Genomic DNA, 19,390 nt, shown 5'->3' with positions numbered 1-19,390 from the left:
TTCACCCAAAAATGAAAGTTTACTTGCTATTCACTCTTCCTCAATCAATCCAAACCTTTATGAATTTCTTTCTTCTGTTGAAAACAATATAAATAGATGTTTTGAAGAAAGCTGAAAACAGTAACCATTGAATTCCATAGTAGGAAAAACAAATACAGGAACTGGTTACAGGTTTCCAGCCCTCCTTTTAAAAGAAGAAATTCCAAAAAAAAGAAGTTTGAAACAAGTAAAGGGCATGTAATTGATGACAGAATTTTCATTTTAGGTGAACTGTGAACTGAATTTCTGAACTGAAATAAAATGAACTGAAAATCCCCTTATATATTATACAAAATATTTTTAAACAGAATCCATTATTAAACAATCCATTTGATTTGACGAAATTATGACTTGAGCTGGATTAAAGTAATCAAAAAGATTTGTTTACATGGTAGATTCCTTTTCAGAGCATTGTCTGTGTGAACCAGAAGTTGCTGAGTCTTTTATTTCAGTATGTTGATGTACTTCCCACTGAGGCTGCATTCCAGTCCAATTTTATGTCCTTAACTCACTAAACTCCCTCTGTCTCGTTCCCTCGATGTACACCATTGACAACGTTAGGCAAGTGTCCACTACTGGCGGAACATCTGAATGGATTTAAATGGAATGCCCTAAACCAGGGATCCCCAATCCTGTTAGTAGAGATCTACCTTCCTGGAGAGTTTAGCTCCAACCCTGATCAAAAACAATTAAAGCAACTAAATAGGATCTGAAGGAGCACTTGGTAACTAAAGACAGGCGCATTTGATCAAGGTTGCAGCTGAACTCTGCAGGAAGGTAGATCTCCAAAAAGATCTAACAGGATTAGGTAACCCTGCCCTAAACCCTTAAGCACTTGGGAACTACACTGTTGTGACATCACTATCACATATGGAGCCGACTTACTCCCTTGGTCAAAATCAAGGGATTGAGGATATTTCCATGTAAGTTTCCCTTGTTCACCTGGTGAAGTGGAACACACTTCAAAATGGTGTTGGGGATTTTCCCAAGGGAACAAGAAGGGTGGGTGGGACTTGAGCTCCAAGTGGGTGGGCCTTCAAGCTCCAAGTGGGCTGTACAAACATGGACTTTCTATTTATTTAATGTCTTGTACATGACACAGAGTCCAATATTGTGCTTTATGAATGTCTACACCTACCCCAACCCTAAACCCAACCTCACAGTAACCTGATGTGTTTTATTAATATCTGCTCCACCTACACCACCTAAACCCAACTTTCTTGTGGTTTAAGTCTTGCGGTGTAATCCCTCCCACTTGGAGGTCTCCGGGCTGCAGCGATACCTACTTAAAGGGAACAGGGGAAGGGGAGTTCGAGTTGTAGTCATGTCTAAAAGTGGACTGGAACGCAGTCTGAGATGGAATGTTGAATAGGGGACAGGCTTTCTGTTTGCGCATCATTCCCTCATAGCAAACTAAAGGTAAGAGGGGCGTGGTTAAGAATATTATGGCAGAAGCTGTCAAACTGACATTATCAGAGAAAGTCTTCCACTCCAAAGGCAAAAGCAAATGCTCAGAAATTGATGAAGATTACCAAAACGTAACTTTTTTTTACTTGCACGGATTTATTAGTCACATAAAAAATAACTGTGTCAAAAATTTATTTTATTTTTCAGAATATTGATGTCCATGTAAATTTATTGATTAAAAGCACTTTTTTTTACTGGATGTCCTACAGGTGACCACAGATCTACACCAGGTGTTGCACAGTAAAGGTTACCAGCTGGAGTGTCGAGGGGTCATAAAGGTGAAGGGCAAGGGTGAAATGACCACTTACTTCCTGAACGAAGGACCTCCAAACAGTTAGCAGTGCACTACAAGTCCTCTGGTTTCCCACTATTCCCCCGGAGAGGATTTCTCCAGGCAAGCTGAAGACAAACAAGTAGCCATCGCCATCACTTGAAGACAAAAACAAAACAAAAAATGAAGATAATTGAAAAAACAAAACAAAAAATGCAAAGCAGACTCCAGATTGGAGAGTTGTGGCGGTCGTGGATATGGCTGTGCACCTTGAAGGACGATTGTTTTTAAGCCTCAGGCTGCTTGAAAGATGCAAAGTCTGTTTATTTAATAAAGGCCTTTATTTGCCGAAGAAAAACGCTGTACATAAGGCATTTTCTCCAGTTTTTTTTAGTTTTGTTTTTTTATTATTATGATTTCAGGAGAATATAAATACAGGTACTCATGTTCTGTTCGGAATTGATTATTTATTTTGATCTTGCTGTTTTGTGCAAAAAGTCCTTTGGGAAAAGTGTGGAGATAAAAAAAACCGCATACACATTTATACCGTACATAAACGCGTACGCTTGTATATTTGTGTGTACGAATACAGTAACTGTATAAATTACGAGAACTATTGACCAAAGACCAAAGTATTTAATAGAAAAAAAGCTGTCAAAAGATTTGCGGAAGTTTTGAATATTGTCATGCTGACGTCCTCACCCCTTGACGTTTTTTTTTTTTATTCTTGTGTTTTTGATGTTTTATCATTTCAAGTAAATAACACTGATCGATTGACCAGCAATCTGGGTGATTGGCTTATATGAAGGACTCAGTTATTTAATTTAAACTCTCGCTTTTCCTTTAGAACTTGAAATTCTAGATGGAAAAATGAAATTCAGTGGAAGTTTTTTTTTTTTTTTTTGGAAGTACAACCAGGTCTGGGCCTTCAACATGTCCTCAAAGAAGACTTCAGTTTCGTTTTGTGTTCTTTCAACCATTTCTTCTTTTTTCAAAGAAGTATTTTTGGTACAAAATGAATTAAAAGGAAAAAAAAGAGGTGTTTTTTTTTTTGGAGGCATCTGGGGAAAAGCCACGGCATATTGGATACCACGGTACAAGACAGTTTATCGAGATCCAATTCATTCTAGAAGGACTTTTTTTTAAAAACAAAAGAAATATATCTATAAATTATGACTGAATACTGTGCTTTGTAATCTCGAAGGGGCATAACTCTTTTCACTGTGAGGTTTCTATGATACGACTAGCTGCTTTCTTGCCAAACTAAACAGCTCAAAAGCATGTCTGATTGTGGTATCTTCTCTACGATTTTCGTTTGTTTGATTCCCTGAAGTTTTAATGTTTGGGTGTTTTGTATCACCTCTGTATTCTTTTTTTAATTCCTATTCTGGTTGTTCTTATATATTTGATTATGATTCCATTCCAGCTTAGGAGAGGGAACAAAGACCCGAATTGAGATGTTTAAGCAAGTTGGTACAAACTGATCAACTGCAGTCAGTGACGTATGAACTGATGAATGGTATTCGTGTTTTCAGTGGCATTATGGTTTTCACCTGGTATTAGCATAGCATGTGTTCAAATTTCATTAAGGTCCTTCCATTTTACTTGGTTATGCTATACGTCAGCTTTGGATGAATGCGCATGAGTACTATCAAAGCCATAGTTCACCCAAAAATGAGAATTACCTGACCATTTACTTTTTTTTTCTTCTGTTGAACACAAAACAATAAATTCTGAAGAATGTTGGCAGAAAGTAGCCATGACATCAGTAGTAGGAACAAGAAATACTTTGGAGGTCAATGGCTGATTTTTTTTTTTTTTTCAGCAGAAGAAGGATAAGTAAATGATGACAGAATTGTAATTTTTGGGCGAACTATTCCTTTAAATGAAAAAAGACAATTGAAAAGGATGTGGATGACAACTGCAATTTTGGTCAGTGTCTTTTGGTACAACACTTGTTTTGGTGCACTTTTTTACAACATGTTCAGTAATGATCATGTGTTTCATAGTAGCTGTAGAGTCGATGGTCTATTGTGTTGGAAAGCATCCGCCCATATGAGGGAAATGCCTTTTTGACTACCTCTGGAAGGCCCTAATTATACCTTGCTTTATTTTCAATGGGCTTTCAAGTGGACATTGCTAAATACAGGTGTTTGCAAGGTCTAAAATGTGCTTGCCCACTTTGTCACCTGATATTAAAGTGTTAGTTCAGCCAAAAAATGACTCGCTGTCATGTCAATGGTCACCCCTGATACCCTCGTTCATCGTCAAAGACAAATTAAGATATTTTCGATGAAATCTGAGAGTTCCCTCATCCTCCAAAGAAAGCAAGAGTCCTGAGATGTTCATAGTCCAGAAAGGTACCAAAGCATCTTCAAAACAGTCCATGTGCTGCCATCAGTGGATATATTGTAATGTTATAAAGCTACGAGAATATGTTTGTGTGCACAAACAACAAAAATGATGACTTTATTTAACAGTTTCTTCTCTTCTATGACATTTGAGGGTACAATGCAATGGTGTATACCCCACACTTTTAATGCACTGAAATCATGTGCAATCATCTAGGGCAGGGGTCTCAAACTTAAATTGACAGGGGGCCATATCAGTGACTGGCAATTCATAGGAGGGTCGCTTTAACATTTAAGCACAACAAAAAAGTGGAAACCTGATGTAATTGATGCACTTTTATACAAATGTTAATATGCAAATTAGAAAAATCTATTAATGAGACCATTTGAATCGAATATTAACAAGATGATCATTTTGCACCACCAGCAAAATGTGTAAGCCATGAAGAAGTGTTTGTACAACAAAATACAGGTGGTATAAAGCTAAATATAATCAAACGACCCTTGAATATTATCAAAAATAGAGAAAATCAGCCCCAGAAATAATCTGCATGTGCGTTACTTTCGACCGCACACTGAAAGAAACCGAAAGTAACCCGGACATATACTGCAGTACTTTAAATGTACAGTAGGTGGGGTAAATACCACAAGTGGCTATATGCGACTGCATAACAATGATAGTGATTCAAAAATATATGTTTTGGTATGCTGAATGTATAATGGACCCCTGATCTAGGGTATACATCAGTGTTTAATATGCGCACAAAAGTATTCTTATAGCTTCATAATATAATGATTAAACCACTGAAGTCACATGGACTGGTTTTTACAATGTTTTTGGTACCTTTCTGGACGCTTTCTATCTGTGGAGCTCTCGGATTGCATCTAAAATATCTTATTTTATGTTTCGAAGATATCTCAGGGCATTGAATCGACATGAGGGTGGGTAAATAATAGCAATTATAATAATTTTTTGGGGTGAACTAATGATTTAACATGCGTTTTAAGTGAGTTGATCCCAGATCAGTTGAGACTCGTTATTGTTTCGACTTGGTATTAACAAATTTTCAAATGTGTCTTTTGTGAACACTTTCATCCACTGTGGAAAAGGGATAGTGAAATGTCCCACACTGACCACTGAGGTCTTTTGAACTTGGATTACTGTATCAAAACCCAAAACTTCCGCATCCCCAATTGGTCCCCAAGTTTTTATAGTGTACATTAACTAAACAAAAGCAAACTAATAAGTAAAGTGAACAAATGAGCATACATCAAAGAATCACTTTAAATAATGTCTGAAGGATGGCGCTCACTGAGCTGTATAAAGTCCCCTTCACTATACTGGGGCGTTAGAACCAACACAGACCGCAGGTTGGGCACCCTCTGCTGGTCTCACTAACACCATTTCTGGCAGCAACCTAGCTTTCCCATGTGGTCTCCCCCAGGTACTGACCAGGCACAGCCCTGCTTAGCTTCAGTGGGCGACCATGTGAGAGTTGCAGAGAGCTAGCTGCCAGTTAGGGAGTTCTGAAAATGTTTTGTCCTTAGTTTACTGGCTTACTTGATTTGGGTGTTGAAAAATACCTTGTTTCAGTGCAATTGGACAGCTATAGTTTAAGCCCCAAAAATACTTAATTTAAACAGGTATAAGATATTCAAAATTTTGTTGTTTTTTTGCACGTTTAATTTTTTCGCAGTAAATTGTTTATCCACAAGGTGGCAACATGTCTTGTGGGCATCAATTAACAAAGTAGTCGAAGAAAAACTGGGGGAAACAAAATGCAACATATAAGAATGTGTGCAAGCTACAAGGACAATGGATTTCTATGTAGACAATGCTAGCATTTAACACATACAAAATACACATTTATATAAGTTGCAAATAATCTGTAGTCCAGATCCGATATTAAATGTTGTCGGAATGCGCAAATGTCGAACCCTGTGGTACACCTACACCTATGTTTACACCTGTGTTTACCCAATAAGCATTTTTGGTGTTTAATAGATATCTAATAGACATCTAAACAGATATCTTAGCTAAAATTATACATCTAGCAATAGACCAGCCATTAAATACTCAAGAATGAATGACCACACGTGTGGTATCTATTTGATGACTGATCTATTTTTTATTATATTTAGACGTCCATCCCACTCAAAAAATTATGTTTGCTGTTTGTTGAAACTACTTGTTGAAACACAATTTTGGAGTTTTTGGGGGGGAGATCTTTATTATTTTATGTTCAATCCACCTAAATTAGTAAAAAAAAGAAAGTTAGAATAAGCGAACTCAGCATTTTTTACAGTGTAGATTTCCATTGACAGGTCAAATTTAGCCTTGTTTTAGCCAGGACATCTATTAAACACAAAAGTGCTTGGTGGGTCATTTCGTTCAGATTGGCGAACACACACTTTAATACCAGGTGCAAACAGCCTAAGAAAAAAAAGGGGAAATGTCTATAAAACCCATACATTTCCATAGCATTTAATTAAACAGTTGTTAGCCAGTTACAGAATTTCAGTACACATGCAGTGCATTTGCCTTAATTTAACAAACTTCTGTATATGACAGTGCCTCTTTGTATCACAGTCTGCAAATTATGCAGGTCACATTTTAGATGCAACGCACTGCAGCAATGTTTATAACTCAGCCAACTCTTTCAGTAGATTGGCTTGCAAGATGACCAAAGCACAGTGTTTCTTTTTCCCTGCTATATTTTTCACTTGTTGAAAACTTTTGGTATTAGCTTCGTCACTGCATGTCAGTTGGTCACGTTCGTACCAATAGCAGGGCGCCTTGTTATCTCCGTCCAGTATGTGCAATAAAAGTGTACATGAATGAAGATACGGGCTGCGTCCGCAACCGCCTACTACTCAGTAGGTACTGCATTTGAATTTAAACATACTACTCGGCCGTTAGAAAAGTACTTTCTATACAGTATGAATGGAATTCGGACATATTACATCTGCCATTTTGTCATAGTCACGTGACCTACCTTTGTCAGTTGCGTTGCTTCACCAGTCCCATTCATGAATTCTCTTGCAGGGCATCATGTGATAGCTCAGTGTGCATGGGATGCCACTTCAGAATCTCGCCGGAAGCAGTAGATCATCCGGGTACTTCTCGCATGCTGATTTTCGAATTCTATGAATTTGGACATACTTCTCAGCTCGCACACTGATTTTTAGCGTACTGTATAGTATGGAAGTATGCAGTTTCGGACGCAGCCTCGTTGTGAGGGAAACAAAGACGGTATCAGTTGGACAAGCAGGAGTGTATTTTAAGTACTACTGACTCTCACATTGACAGTATGTGTCAAATCCTGATCGTCTTTTCTTTTCTTTTACTTTTTTGTTTCATTCTTGTTTTTACTTCTGCCGAAGATATAGAAAAGGGACGTGCTTTTCAACTTTACGAACGAAAAAGTTGAGAAAAGACTCTTGAATATAGACAAACTTTTCCCCTCTAAAAATAAAAAAATATCTGTTTTAGTTGGTTTTTGTGATTGATTTTATTTAATTGTGGTGTCATTGAAAAACCCATTCACACCAAGGAAAAATTGTTTGAGTTTATAAGAATAGACAACTATTTTGATAATACAACAGCAAATACATCATTTGCATAACTTATTTTTCAGTTTATGAATAAAAAAAAACAAAACATTCACAGCCAATCAGCATCCATCCTGTTTTTAAGGGACTCTCCGCTTGTTAAGTTGTGACGTAAGGAATACTGTTTCCGGGACCAAGTAACTACTCATTTGAATTGAGAAAATATGAAAAGTTTTTAGTCATATCACACATTGAAGTGAATTTTCTATAAAATAATGGTGCATACAACAGTCTCTGGACTTTCTGCATCACAGACACCAATATTTTAACAATTTCAAAAAAATTAATCACTTTTTGGCCATCGGATATTAGGCATAGACGTATATATATATATATATATATATATATATATATATATATATATATATATATATATATATATATATATATATATATACACACACGGATGGGTGGATGGATGGATGGATGGATGGATGGATGGATGGATGGATAGATAGATAGATAGATAGATAGATAGATAGATAGATAGATAGATAGATAGATAGATAGATAGATAGATAGATAGATATAGATATGTTGCGATCATGATTTTCGAAAGTATTACATCGCTTTGTAAACTTTTATCATTACCATTTGTTAAATATGTCTAGCACTCTTTCCTCTCAATAACAAAATAAACTAGAAAAATGACACCAGTGAAAAAACTGAAATTCAGAAAGCATAATTTTTTGCTCCATCTTTGCAATCCCAATAAAGATTTAAACACAACACCACACAATAAAACCAAAAAAATTGTGTTGGTAACATTCTTGGTGTGAACAGGTCTTAAATCGCAGTTTCAATTATGCTTTGGTGTATTTGAAACATTTTATGTACAGTAGAAGTCTGAATTATTAGCCCCCTTTTTATTTATTTTTTATTTTTTTAAATATTTCCCAAATGATGTTTAACAGAGCAAGGAAGTTTTCACAGTATGTCTGATAATATTTTTTTTTCTGGAGAAAGTCTTATTTGTTTGATTTCGGCTACAATAAAAGCAGTTTCTAATTTTTTCAAAAACATTTTAAGGTCAAAATTATTATCCCCTTCAAGCTATATTTTTTGATAGTCTACTTAACAAACCATTGCTCAGTAAATATTTTATGCATTTGGTGAGTTGAGCCGCTTTGTAATTCAAATACCAATGTTAAGGTAACAACAATCTGTTCCAGGATCAGTTATTTCATCCAGCTGTAACTGCTTTCTGATAGTAATGAAAGAACTTTAACTCAGAAGGAAATCTTTCTAATCAAAAATGTCAAAATTGGTTTCAATTTATTCACTAAAACTAGTCTTGACTGCCATATTACAGGTATGTGCAAAGAATAACATTTAGCACATGCAGCTTGGTACATAAACAATATGGCACAGTGACAAATGTGTACAGTTACATGTTACCCTTGCATTAATGTCAGTTGTGTGTCCACTGCATTTCCTGTTCTGCAAGGCGAAGTGATGGACTGCAGTACGGAGGCATTATGGGACAGTGATCGCAAATTTTTTCATGGAGTGAGGTTCAAAACAAACTGAAGTCTGGGTTGGTCACTGACATCTCATTCACAAACCTGAGAAATGGATTAAAATAAGTAAGCATTAGACTTTAATCATTAGTTGACACACTGTTTTTTTTCCTCTGTGCAGCCCTATATGAATTTAGCAAACAGACACACACACACACACACATAGACACAGTTTATGATTCTTCATACTTGGTCATTTCACTGTTTTTGCGTGGGAAGTGGCGAGTTTGAGTCCATGGCTCCTGGTTTTTCACGACACCAGTGGGAATCCACCAACCGTACTGCTGGTTTTCTGTCACAGGTACACGATACACGTCTTTCGGAGCTGAAAAACAAACTCAAAATCTCGTTAGTCACACTACCATGAAGAAAGTTGCCAATTATCAATTATCGATCTAGAGTAAATGATTTATAATCACACTTAACGTGAACCAGAAGTTGCTGAGACTTTTATTTCAGTATGTTGATGTACTTCCAATTAAATATTGAGTATACATTATATTGAGGCAGGGCTTTCTTTTTCTGCATCATTCCCTCATAGCATACTAATGGTAGGAGATGGTATTAATATGCAGTTGCTATGAAAAGCCTCGGGTTGACTTCAACAGAAGGACAGCCACTTCAAATGCGTAAGCAAATGGTCAAACTTGATTGAAGATTACCAAAACAAACCAATTTTTTTTCAGTGAACTAACCTGCAGGAATTAATTACTTGCCTTAAGAATAACAATGAGAGTTAGCAAAATAAAGATTGTAAATTGTGATTTTACGCAATGTTAAAAATGCATATTTAACATGATGTAGCCTACATAGTGTGCTAATTTACATACCCAGCAAACATTTGGACGTCCGATTACCGTTGAAAAGACGTCGCTCCGCCACGTTGCGTCCTGGTTGAAAAGTAGTGCCAGAATGAAAATCCAACCGACGTCTTTTACGTCTTCTGGCCGTGAATCGCACGTCTTTTCTACACGGTCCCTGCACGTCGAAATATGTCATGTTCTGGACGTTTTTAAAACGTGTTATTTCTTTATAATAAGTGTTTTAATAGCCTAATTATACATATAAAACAATCTAACTTATTATTTAAAGCTGTGAAATGCAATCAGGTCCAATTTCAGACCAGTTATACCTGAACGTCTTTATAGCATTGTAATCACGTGTACATCATAATTAATACATTATGTAAGGATGCAATAGTGTTACAATTAAGCAAATTATTTATTGTGCATATAGTAACAGATATACATCACTGTTAAACAGACACATCTAATAAGAATAAACAAAGCAACAACACAGAAATATGGACAACACAAGTGAAATGTTATTTTAGAGTCTTTATTTCTAATATTCTTCAGCTCTTCCTGGAAGGTGCTTGCTGTGTTCCTCCATTGCGGCATCGTTTTCTGTGTCTGTAGCATCTGGACTCACTTCACGGCATCTGAGGGAGGAGAATATGATTTTGTATTATCCTACAACTAAAAACATACAATATATCAAGAATTACTGTCATGTTTTGTGAATGAACAGCAATGCGCCGAGCAGTATCTAATGTCAATACATACACATTCCCTACTACTCATCATTTTACAACTGCCCATATCCACAGTTTTGTGACAAGCAAAGACTGTCATTCATGGCTTACACTAAAATTATAATGTAATATTTTTAGTCTGCTTGACAGCCTGAGTCTGTATAAACATTTTAAAACATCTGAACATTAGGCATGTCTATAAGGAGAGGTACAATGATGAATAAATGAAATCGATAGTTTAAATAATATAACATACGGGGTTAATTGCTGGGGTAGTAAAACAGATTTTCCTGAAATATTGTGCAGAAATAAACACAAACAATGCAAGATAAATATGTACCTGTTTATCAATCTTTTAATCAGGCTCAGACAGAACATCCACCAACTCCAGACAGTTGCTGAACCTAAATGTGACACCAAAATCACAGTCAGAGCGATCCAGACAGACAGAGACACACATTCTTTCACATTTCAAACTTACACAGATGCAGTTCTTCTCTTCAGCTTTGATGAACACTTCACAGGATCTCGCTCTCAGAATCCAGTCTCTTAACAGAACATGTAGACCTGCTGGAGTCCACAATGACAATTACTGTAACAGAGCAATAGCTAACATCAGGCTTATGATGACGTTAACGTTTCTAGTTGCAATTATTTACTAAAGCGTTTATCAGGATACGCAGTAATAAGATCACAATACTCACCACAGTTATAAAAACTAGCTCTAGGTTTGCAAATGTGAACTCATACACATTATACACCTAAATACACTTTTAAGCATTCAACAAGTTTCTCACCTACTCTGGAGTGTCCTCAGGGAGTGGGATGACAAAGGATCATTTGCACTGGAGACAATTCTACAGACAAACAAAACAATAGTGAGAAAGGTAATAATGAAATTATTTAATGAACGGCAAATAAATAAATGCAAAGCCTTATATGATTCTTACAGTTGGCCTGGAGAAAGAGTATTGAATTCTGTCTGACAGATGACTGACTGTTATTCACCCTGCAAGACAAATTTGAACCTTAATGCAGTTTAATTAATTACAGTACAAAAACTATTTTACAGGAGCAGTTAAATGTAAAGTGGTTAGACTTTACCTGTTAAATCTCCACATGAGCTAATAACACCTACATGCATATATTTACCATTTTATGTTAGTGTAAAATATTAAGTAAATAACTTTTTTATATACATGCTCATAAGTTTTGCTCTTATTGTTAATGACAGCCTATTAATGTAGGCTAAACTAAATCATTAATACTGGTATGGTAATTAATGCTGGAGACATGTCTACAATAGAATGATACTATATAGCTTTTTGTTAGCTTTTCTAACAAATTCGTGCATTATTATCATTATTAAATTGTTTTATTTATACACCATTCCACTCCAAACTCACCTGAAATGGTCATTTTCAGCTCTGACTGAACACACAGCAGGTGGATGATGGGCAGAGATGCTGGAAAACATGTTGACCAGCTGTCTTCGAGGACCAATGTAGGGAACCCCTGATAAACTGCGCCAGATTCCTGTAATAACATGACATATTGCTCAAACGCGACTTACTTTTAGCATAACGGCTAATTTTAGCCTAATCAAAGCAACTCAATATCGCTACTGGCAATGTGCATCATTTATTTCAGTTCCTTCGTGTAAAACTCAATAATGTTATTAAACGAATACAAACTGTACTTACACGGTAGGAGTCTTGTGATCATTGTCCAACTTTTCGCCGCGTCCTCATGTTCTCGTGGTGCTGGACAAAACCGGAAGAAAATGAAATTTGAAAACAGCGCCCTAGAATCCCGCGGGATATCGCGAGATTTGTTAGCGTAAGGCGCAAAACATAAATAAAATTGCATTATGGTTTTAGAAACAGTGACTTTACTATCCTTTCACCGCACAGGACACTTTATGAATGTAATTGGTCAGTTCACAAGATGTAAATAAAAGGGATTTCTGTATTTCATAAAGATAAATCTGTTTTTAATGAGTTTAGATGCCTGAAATCTGTCCACGTACCCACTTGGGACACACATATATTAAGTGTATACCCAGATGTAAGTGCAATACTTTTTAATATTTCATAATTTCAGCAAGGGTATATGATGGACTATAAATGCACGTGTAAAGGACGTCATTTGTGGACTTAATCAGGACATGGTATATATTAAACTACATGTACATAAAATCGTAAATACACGCAACCCCAATATAAATAGACATGTTTAAATGTATACAAGCATATATTAATGCATTTTAGGACATGTTGTGCATTGGTGCCGTGCGGTCGCGACGAATTTTGGCTGTGGAAAGCACGTCGCTTTCAGACCATCAGTACACAATTGATGCCGTCGCGGAGCGACATCTTTTGGCCGGGGAAAGCACGTCGTCGTCCGACCAATGTTTGCTGGGTAGTGTGCTTATATATGTCACTTAATGATAGAACATTTCTCAAACACAAACATAACTAAATGAACAATGTTTTTCCATTTAGATACCTAAAGACACTTGGTCACATGATAAAATACAACAGTAACATACTATAGTAAAGTAATAAACTATTGACAACACTTTGTTAAGGAATGCTACGTCATACTGCAGTATGAAATAACTATAATAAAGTGCTAAACTGTATTAAATACTATACTTTAGATTTTACTCCAGTAGACCATATTGTATTGTAGTAGTTGTAGAAAACTACAACTATAAATTCAAGCATTTACTATTGGGGTTTTACTGTACTTACATATTCCTATTTGTGACTAAAACATTTTATATAGACTTCTTGTACGTTTTTACTTATTTGTTCTAGTAACAATAGAATGTTTACAAGATACTATTGAAATAAATACTAACGTTAGAGGTATCTAACGAATAATTACGAGTATCCATCTAGCCCTAGTTAGTTATAAGTGCTAACGTTAGAGTCTAGGAACTTAGGCTATGTGCCGTTGATATGTGAGAGTTTATGTGGCGTTATTTAACTTACACCTCTGAGTCTGAGCGTGTCTGCTGATCAGATGATCCTTATATCTGCTCTGGCTGCCGAGATGCAGGTCTGCAGAGTCTGAAAGGGAAAACAAACCTACTAGACTTCACTAATGTATAGAAACAGATGTACTACAGGGTTTTCGACAGCGCCTGCAATACAGTCGGACAAAAGTCGCCATACCTCGCGTATTTAATTTGTTTCGGGTAGAATGTAGCATCCTATCCCCGAAGGGGTTCTGGTAACCTAGATACGTGATTCCGAAGAAAGCCATGACTATTAAAAAGTTGTTCTACCGAGAAGAACTTGTTTAACAACAACGAGCTTAGCCGAACGAGAACCGAAGAGTCGAACACACGATCCGCTGATGGGACGTTGCCATGGATACTTGCACTGCCCCCAGTTCCCATGATGGTTTTATAACTAGGAACAGACCGACATAGCCAGCTTGGTGAAATGGGTGGTTCTTTTTCTCAAAAATAACTAATAAACACACTCATTTTATTATGTAACTATGATGTTTAAATACTGCATTTAGCTAAATTTTAAGCTCTAGTTTTTGCTGGACTAGCTTGTTAGCTACATCCACTGTTATCCCTAAAGTTGTATTAATTCAAAATACCTAGATTCAATAAACATAAATACCATTTTTTTTGCTCAGTTACTCAATTTGTTTGGTTTTTTGTACGATTTGCATGATATTTTTGATTCTACTGGAATGTTTAAATTGAATGCTTATTCTAGTCTGTTGTCAAAGTAGTGATGTGCAAGGGAAAATGTGATTGGCTCTTTGTCTTTGGACTGACGTCACTGGTGGATACAGCGTGAGCGCGCATTTTCGAATGGCTGCTGATCACTGTGAGTACAATTTCATATTTTTGTCTCAAACAGCCCATACATTGTTTTCCTTTAATAAACAAAGTATGTAACAGTTAACAAGAAAGCTACATGTAAGATTAAGCTGTGTCTAACGTTAGGATCAGGTTATTTTTCCGGTCAATCGCAACCGCCATTACCACATTTATATACAGTTCTAAGACGTGCAAAGTGCAAAGACGAGCGTAATGCGATCGTGACATCGAACATATAATTTGTAAAAAAGTTAATGTAAGTTTTGCCTGTGTTAGCGTGTTCATTTATGCTACGTTATAAGGGTTATAACCGATCGCGGCCGCCGCATTATAACTTAACGTTACAGTTACTGTACGTGAAAACATGCTTTATGAGGTCGTCACATGTAAAATTTAATATTGATGTTGTATTCGATGAGTCATCCGCGTTATCTGTTGTGTAAATTGATTATTTTTTCTGTGGTGGTTATGTATCGTCAGAGATGTTTAGCATAACATTAACCTGAGCTTTTTTTAATGTTTCTTTGTAAGTGCAGCATTAAACAGACTAGAATACATTGAGATTTGCCTCTTTCTTCACATGTAAGAAATAGGAATCCATGTTAGTCAGCAGTTTTTAAAGATATGTAACCCCGTGCTAATCAACATGATCTTAGCAAGTGCATTTTCAGGTTATTAAAATGAAAATCTACATAAATAAATAGCTCTAATTCTTTTGGTTAACAGTATCTGTTTGGGAGAAATTTGGAGTAAACAGATCAAAATATGTAAATATTTTTGTCAGCTAGTAATCTAATGTATATTTTTGTAACTGCAGATTCTATAAAGATCAAAGCAAGGCCAACCAGGATGAGATGAAAATGTAAGTATTGCACATTTGCTTGTGACAAAAGAGAATTATTATTAAAACATTAGAGAATTAAACATGGGAGCTATGCAAGAACCAGCCATTTCCATGCATATATCAGGAATGTACTTGTAATGAAATGAGTACAGCATTGATAAACATGATAACATGTTAATTTGACAGTTGGTCAATTTTGACATTTCTCTGATGTTAATTAATTTTTGTGTGTGTGTGTGTTTTACTACTACAGGTGTATCAAGAATTCAACCAGATAGTTAGGAAGAATCTTAAGCAAGAATTCTATGGGTCTCTTGATCATCACGGTCCACAGCTGATTCAGATCTTCAGGTCAAAGAGAGGTCTCACTGTGTTGCCATTGAGTGCTTCCAGTACTTCTTGGTGATGACCCAACTGAGTTCTTCAAAGCATGTTTTGTAAGTATCATTAATAAATGTTTTTGTATATTTAGATACGTTTTTTGTATCATGTTTCTTAATGTGCATTTATGTTAGCAATAACAATAAATAAATCACCCTGAACAATGACTTATTGTAGTTCATTAATAAATAGAATAATGATCAACACCTTTGAAACTCTAAAATGATAAGTAGAATATGCAATGACTTGTATACAAAAAAATGTATTTAGTGTTTTGTAGTATTTTCATATTTTATATATTATTGAATACTGGATTTATTTGGGTATACAATTAACCAATTATGTTTGCATAGAACTAAAACATTCAATACAATTAATATATATTAAAATAAAATGTACACCTCTAAGATTTATTTATGTTATCTATTTTTTGTTGTAAGCTTCAGATTATGGAGACTCATGCCAACATGTGCCCACTGGATTTCTTAACCGAGAAAATTAGGATGTGGCTCTGCAACCCCTGTCCTTCCGCCTCCACCCATCCTCAGTGGGAATCATCTAGGAGGGGAATGTTGAAATGGACAATATACCCCAGGCCATGTAACTTTTTGGATTAACCTATGAACTACACCTAGGCTACCCAAAGTGCATGGACAATACCCTTGTTTTCATTCAACAAGTTTGGGTAAGAAGACGCTGAAGGGTAAGATTCTGGCTGTTAAAAAAATCAACTTGCCATGTAAAAAGGTACAGAAAAGGCATATTCCTTCAGGCTTGCTGTCCTAACTGTGAGATAAAAAAAATTTAAACTATGCCTTAGTGTTTGGCAAGTATTAATATTCCATAATGTTACAATTTAATAAAATACTGTGGTTGTTTATGATTTGTATGTGTTTGTAAAAATAGTTTAAAAGATTTTAAGTAATTGTTTTAATACGATTTATAACAATAAATATTGACTAATTGTTGTACAAGGCATTTTCTAGTTTTGTCACTTGTTTCGGATTGATATTCCTAAATGATTTTGAATAAAGTGTAAAGTAAATTTTTATTCTTTGTCCTTGTTTGTAATGTAGGTGTATTTTCATTAAATCATTTATAGTGAATGGCTAAATTTTAAATTATTTCTGTCACAACATTCAGGTCAAGATTTTATGTATTAAGCCTATACAGGTTGATTGAACTTAAAAAATTTATGGAAACTCGTTGCCCTAAAAAAGCTAATTTTGTTTTGTTGAAAAAACAACACCTTTTAGGTTTATTGTACCTAAGATTTAAATAGTGTTGTACTAAAAACCTTTATTTCAGTCAACTAAATATTTAATTAAATGCATTTGAAATCATAAGTACAATAAACTAAAAAAGTGTTGTTTATTTAACAAGATGAAATTAGCTTTTTTAGGGCAACGAGTTTCCATAAATTTATTAAGTTCAATCAACCTGTCCGGGCTTACAGTTTTAATGCGCATTGCATTTGTAAGCGCTATTAAGGTTTTATACATTTATAATGTTATGAAATTGTTTTAATTTTTTATTTTGTATAAAGAAATATAACATTTTTTAAAAAGGCATAATAATAATAGATGATTTACGATTTTATTGTGTTATTATTATGTGATTAAAAGCATTTCAAGATATAGATATGTTACTTAGTCAAAAGCAGCATTTTTAAATGGTGTAAAATGTTGCATGATTCCTTTCATTAAACTTCAATAAAACACGAACATGGATTGTGTGAATAGACCACACCATTTCTTGTTTCAGTAAAAAGCAAACACAACATTATACATTCATACTTATGGACTATAATGGAACTACACAACAAAATAATAGATTTAATCAGATTTCATGTGCAGTAATTTCTCTCACACACATTTTTCAGAGTTCTGATTTAATGCAGGTGAAGGGCTTTTTAATGAGCTAATCTTCAAACAGCCTAATCAAGTAATATTATTTCAATGATGAAAAATAGATCAAGTTGTAATAAAGTTTTGTTTCTTTAGTGATTCTGCCTGTTAACAGTTTATCATCAGCTCTCAGTAACACTGTGTTCTTGAATCTGTTTCTATTATTAAAGAAAACATTAATTGATGGTCAAACCTGATTCAGATATACTGCTGAAGATTTAACCTTCTACTGTTGAATTAATGTTAAGTTAATAAAGGTCTGCTTTTGAATGAACTTGAATGTTCGGCATGAAATCAACATTTTTCAAAAACCTTTTTTATTTTATTAAGACATTTTTTAAACAAAGAATAGCTCAGAATATGACAGCTCAGTGAGAAGAAACTTATTAGGAGTTTGCCAGTCACTATATTTTCTTAGTCTTGGTGTTTACCTTGACACACAAATCCTGTTCAATAGGGTTTTCTTTAAAATGTGATGTATTATCGTAGTATTGAGTTACAAATACTAGCTGTTTCCTATATGGACATCAAATGTACCTTTGGTTAGTCTACTAATTCAGTTCTGTTCAAGATTATTTGAATAGCACTTTTCATAATTATTTTTTTCAAAACAGCTTTACAAAAGGTGCACATTATTGCATTATTCAATTTAATTCATGTTTATTTATTTAGCGCTTTAACAAAGTAGATTGTCTCAAAGCCGCTTGACAAATAAGTTCTAGTAAAGTCAAGATTTTAAAGTTAAAGTTCAGTTTAGTTCAGTTCAGGTCAGTTCAGTGTGGTTTAATTTTCACTGTTGAAAGTTCAAACACTAAAGAGCAAATACATCAATGGGCAGCTCCACAAGTCCCAATCCAAGCAAGCCAGTGGCGAGGAAAATAACTTCACCAATTGACGAAGTGAAGAAAAAAAAAACCTAGAGAAACCAGGCTTCATTGGGCATGACCATATCTCCTCTGGCCAAACTTCCTGTATAGGGCTGCAGTCTAGGAGGCGGACGCTGGAGAACGCTGGACGTCCATCGTGGAGAAGCTGCAGGTGTGAGCAGGTCACTGGCGGGTGATCAAGCTGGCCCACAGGATCAATGCAGAGACTCATCTGTCACTGGGGTTTTTCAGGAATCAGTCTCATGCACTCCACTCCTCCTCCATGACCACCATAGCATCAGCTCAGGATAAGGCCTGGCCCAGGATTATAGAGAGCTTGGCATAATTTCTTCACAGGTCTCGGATCACATCAAGGGTGCTGCATAATATCTGGGGGCCTCGGGAGGAGTATCCCCAAGTGGAAATAGAGAATAAAGAAAATAATTAGCGTAGCTGCTGTTCATAGTGTATTTAAACAGGATTGAAAAATGAAGTGTTATAAATGAAAATAGCAGTTATATAAACAGACATAGAAACAAACATGTGAAGCATATAAGTATTTCTAACAAAATGTCTGGTGCATTTAGACAGGAGGAGGCTGTCCTACAAGTGATTGTCAGGCCGGCTCACCCGCGTGGAGCTCACTCTTGCATCATATTGTTATGCGATGCATTGTGTTTATGCTTTACTAAAAAGATATATGTTTAGTCTAGTTTTGAACTGCGAGAGTGTGTCTGAGCCTCGGACA

The 19,390-nt window shown here is 35.5% G+C and overlaps 2 protein-coding genes and 2 long non-coding RNA genes across 5 annotated transcripts in view; 2 read left to right on the top strand and 2 right to left on the bottom strand.

The window, feature by feature from the left end:
• Positions 1 to 7,620, top strand: part of adcy6a (adenylate cyclase 6a) — a 147,029-nt gene extending 139,409 nt beyond the window's left edge. Inside the window, exon 24 of the mRNA XM_056448653.1 lies at positions 1,716 to 7,620. Within this exon, the coding sequence (XP_056304628.1) occupies positions 1,716 to 1,844 (129 nt within the window). The 3' untranslated portion in view covers positions 1,845 to 7,620. The remainder of the gene's footprint in view (positions 1 to 1,715) is intronic.
• Positions 7,621 to 8,998: 1,378 nt separating this feature from the next.
• LOC130217354 (testis-expressed protein 49-like) lies at positions 8,999 to 14,141 on the bottom strand. Its single transcript, XM_056449452.1, has 4 exons — positions 13,977 to 14,141; positions 13,794 to 13,871; positions 9,450 to 9,585; positions 8,999 to 9,305 (listed from the first exon to the last, which is right to left on the bottom strand). Exons 1-4 carry the CDS (start codon positions 14,065 to 14,067, stop codon positions 9,257 to 9,259), a joined length of 354 nt encoding a protein of 117 aa, XP_056305427.1. The 5' UTR covers positions 14,068 to 14,141; the 3' UTR covers positions 8,999 to 9,256.
• LOC130217356 (uncharacterized) lies at positions 10,463 to 12,593 on the bottom strand. Of its 2 annotated transcripts, none has more exons than XR_008835865.1 (7): positions 12,498 to 12,593; positions 12,201 to 12,330; positions 11,745 to 11,803; positions 11,592 to 11,651; positions 11,276 to 11,386; positions 11,135 to 11,198; positions 10,463 to 10,701 (listed from the first exon to the last, which is right to left on the bottom strand). It is a non-coding gene; the product is annotated as an uncharacterized LOC130217356 (long non-coding RNA). The 2 variants fall into 2 exon arrangements; XR_008835864.1 differs by having other exon boundaries at positions 11,276 to 11,364.
• A 1,320-nt stretch (positions 14,142 to 15,461) lies between the features above and the next one.
• Positions 15,462 to 16,767, top strand: LOC130217827 (uncharacterized). The gene is made up of 3 exons (XR_008835906.1): positions 15,462 to 15,506; positions 15,742 to 15,925; positions 16,310 to 16,767. It is a non-coding gene; the product is annotated as an uncharacterized LOC130217827 (long non-coding RNA).
• Positions 16,768 to 19,390: the final 2,623 nt, after the last annotated feature.

This window comes from Danio aesculapii, chromosome 23, assembly GCF_903798145.1.
Source record: "Danio aesculapii chromosome 23, fDanAes4.1, whole genome shotgun sequence".
Taxonomy (NCBI): Eukaryota; Metazoa; Chordata; class Actinopteri; order Cypriniformes; family Danionidae; genus Danio; species Danio aesculapii.
This window is presented reverse-complemented; position numbering and strand designations above follow the sequence as displayed.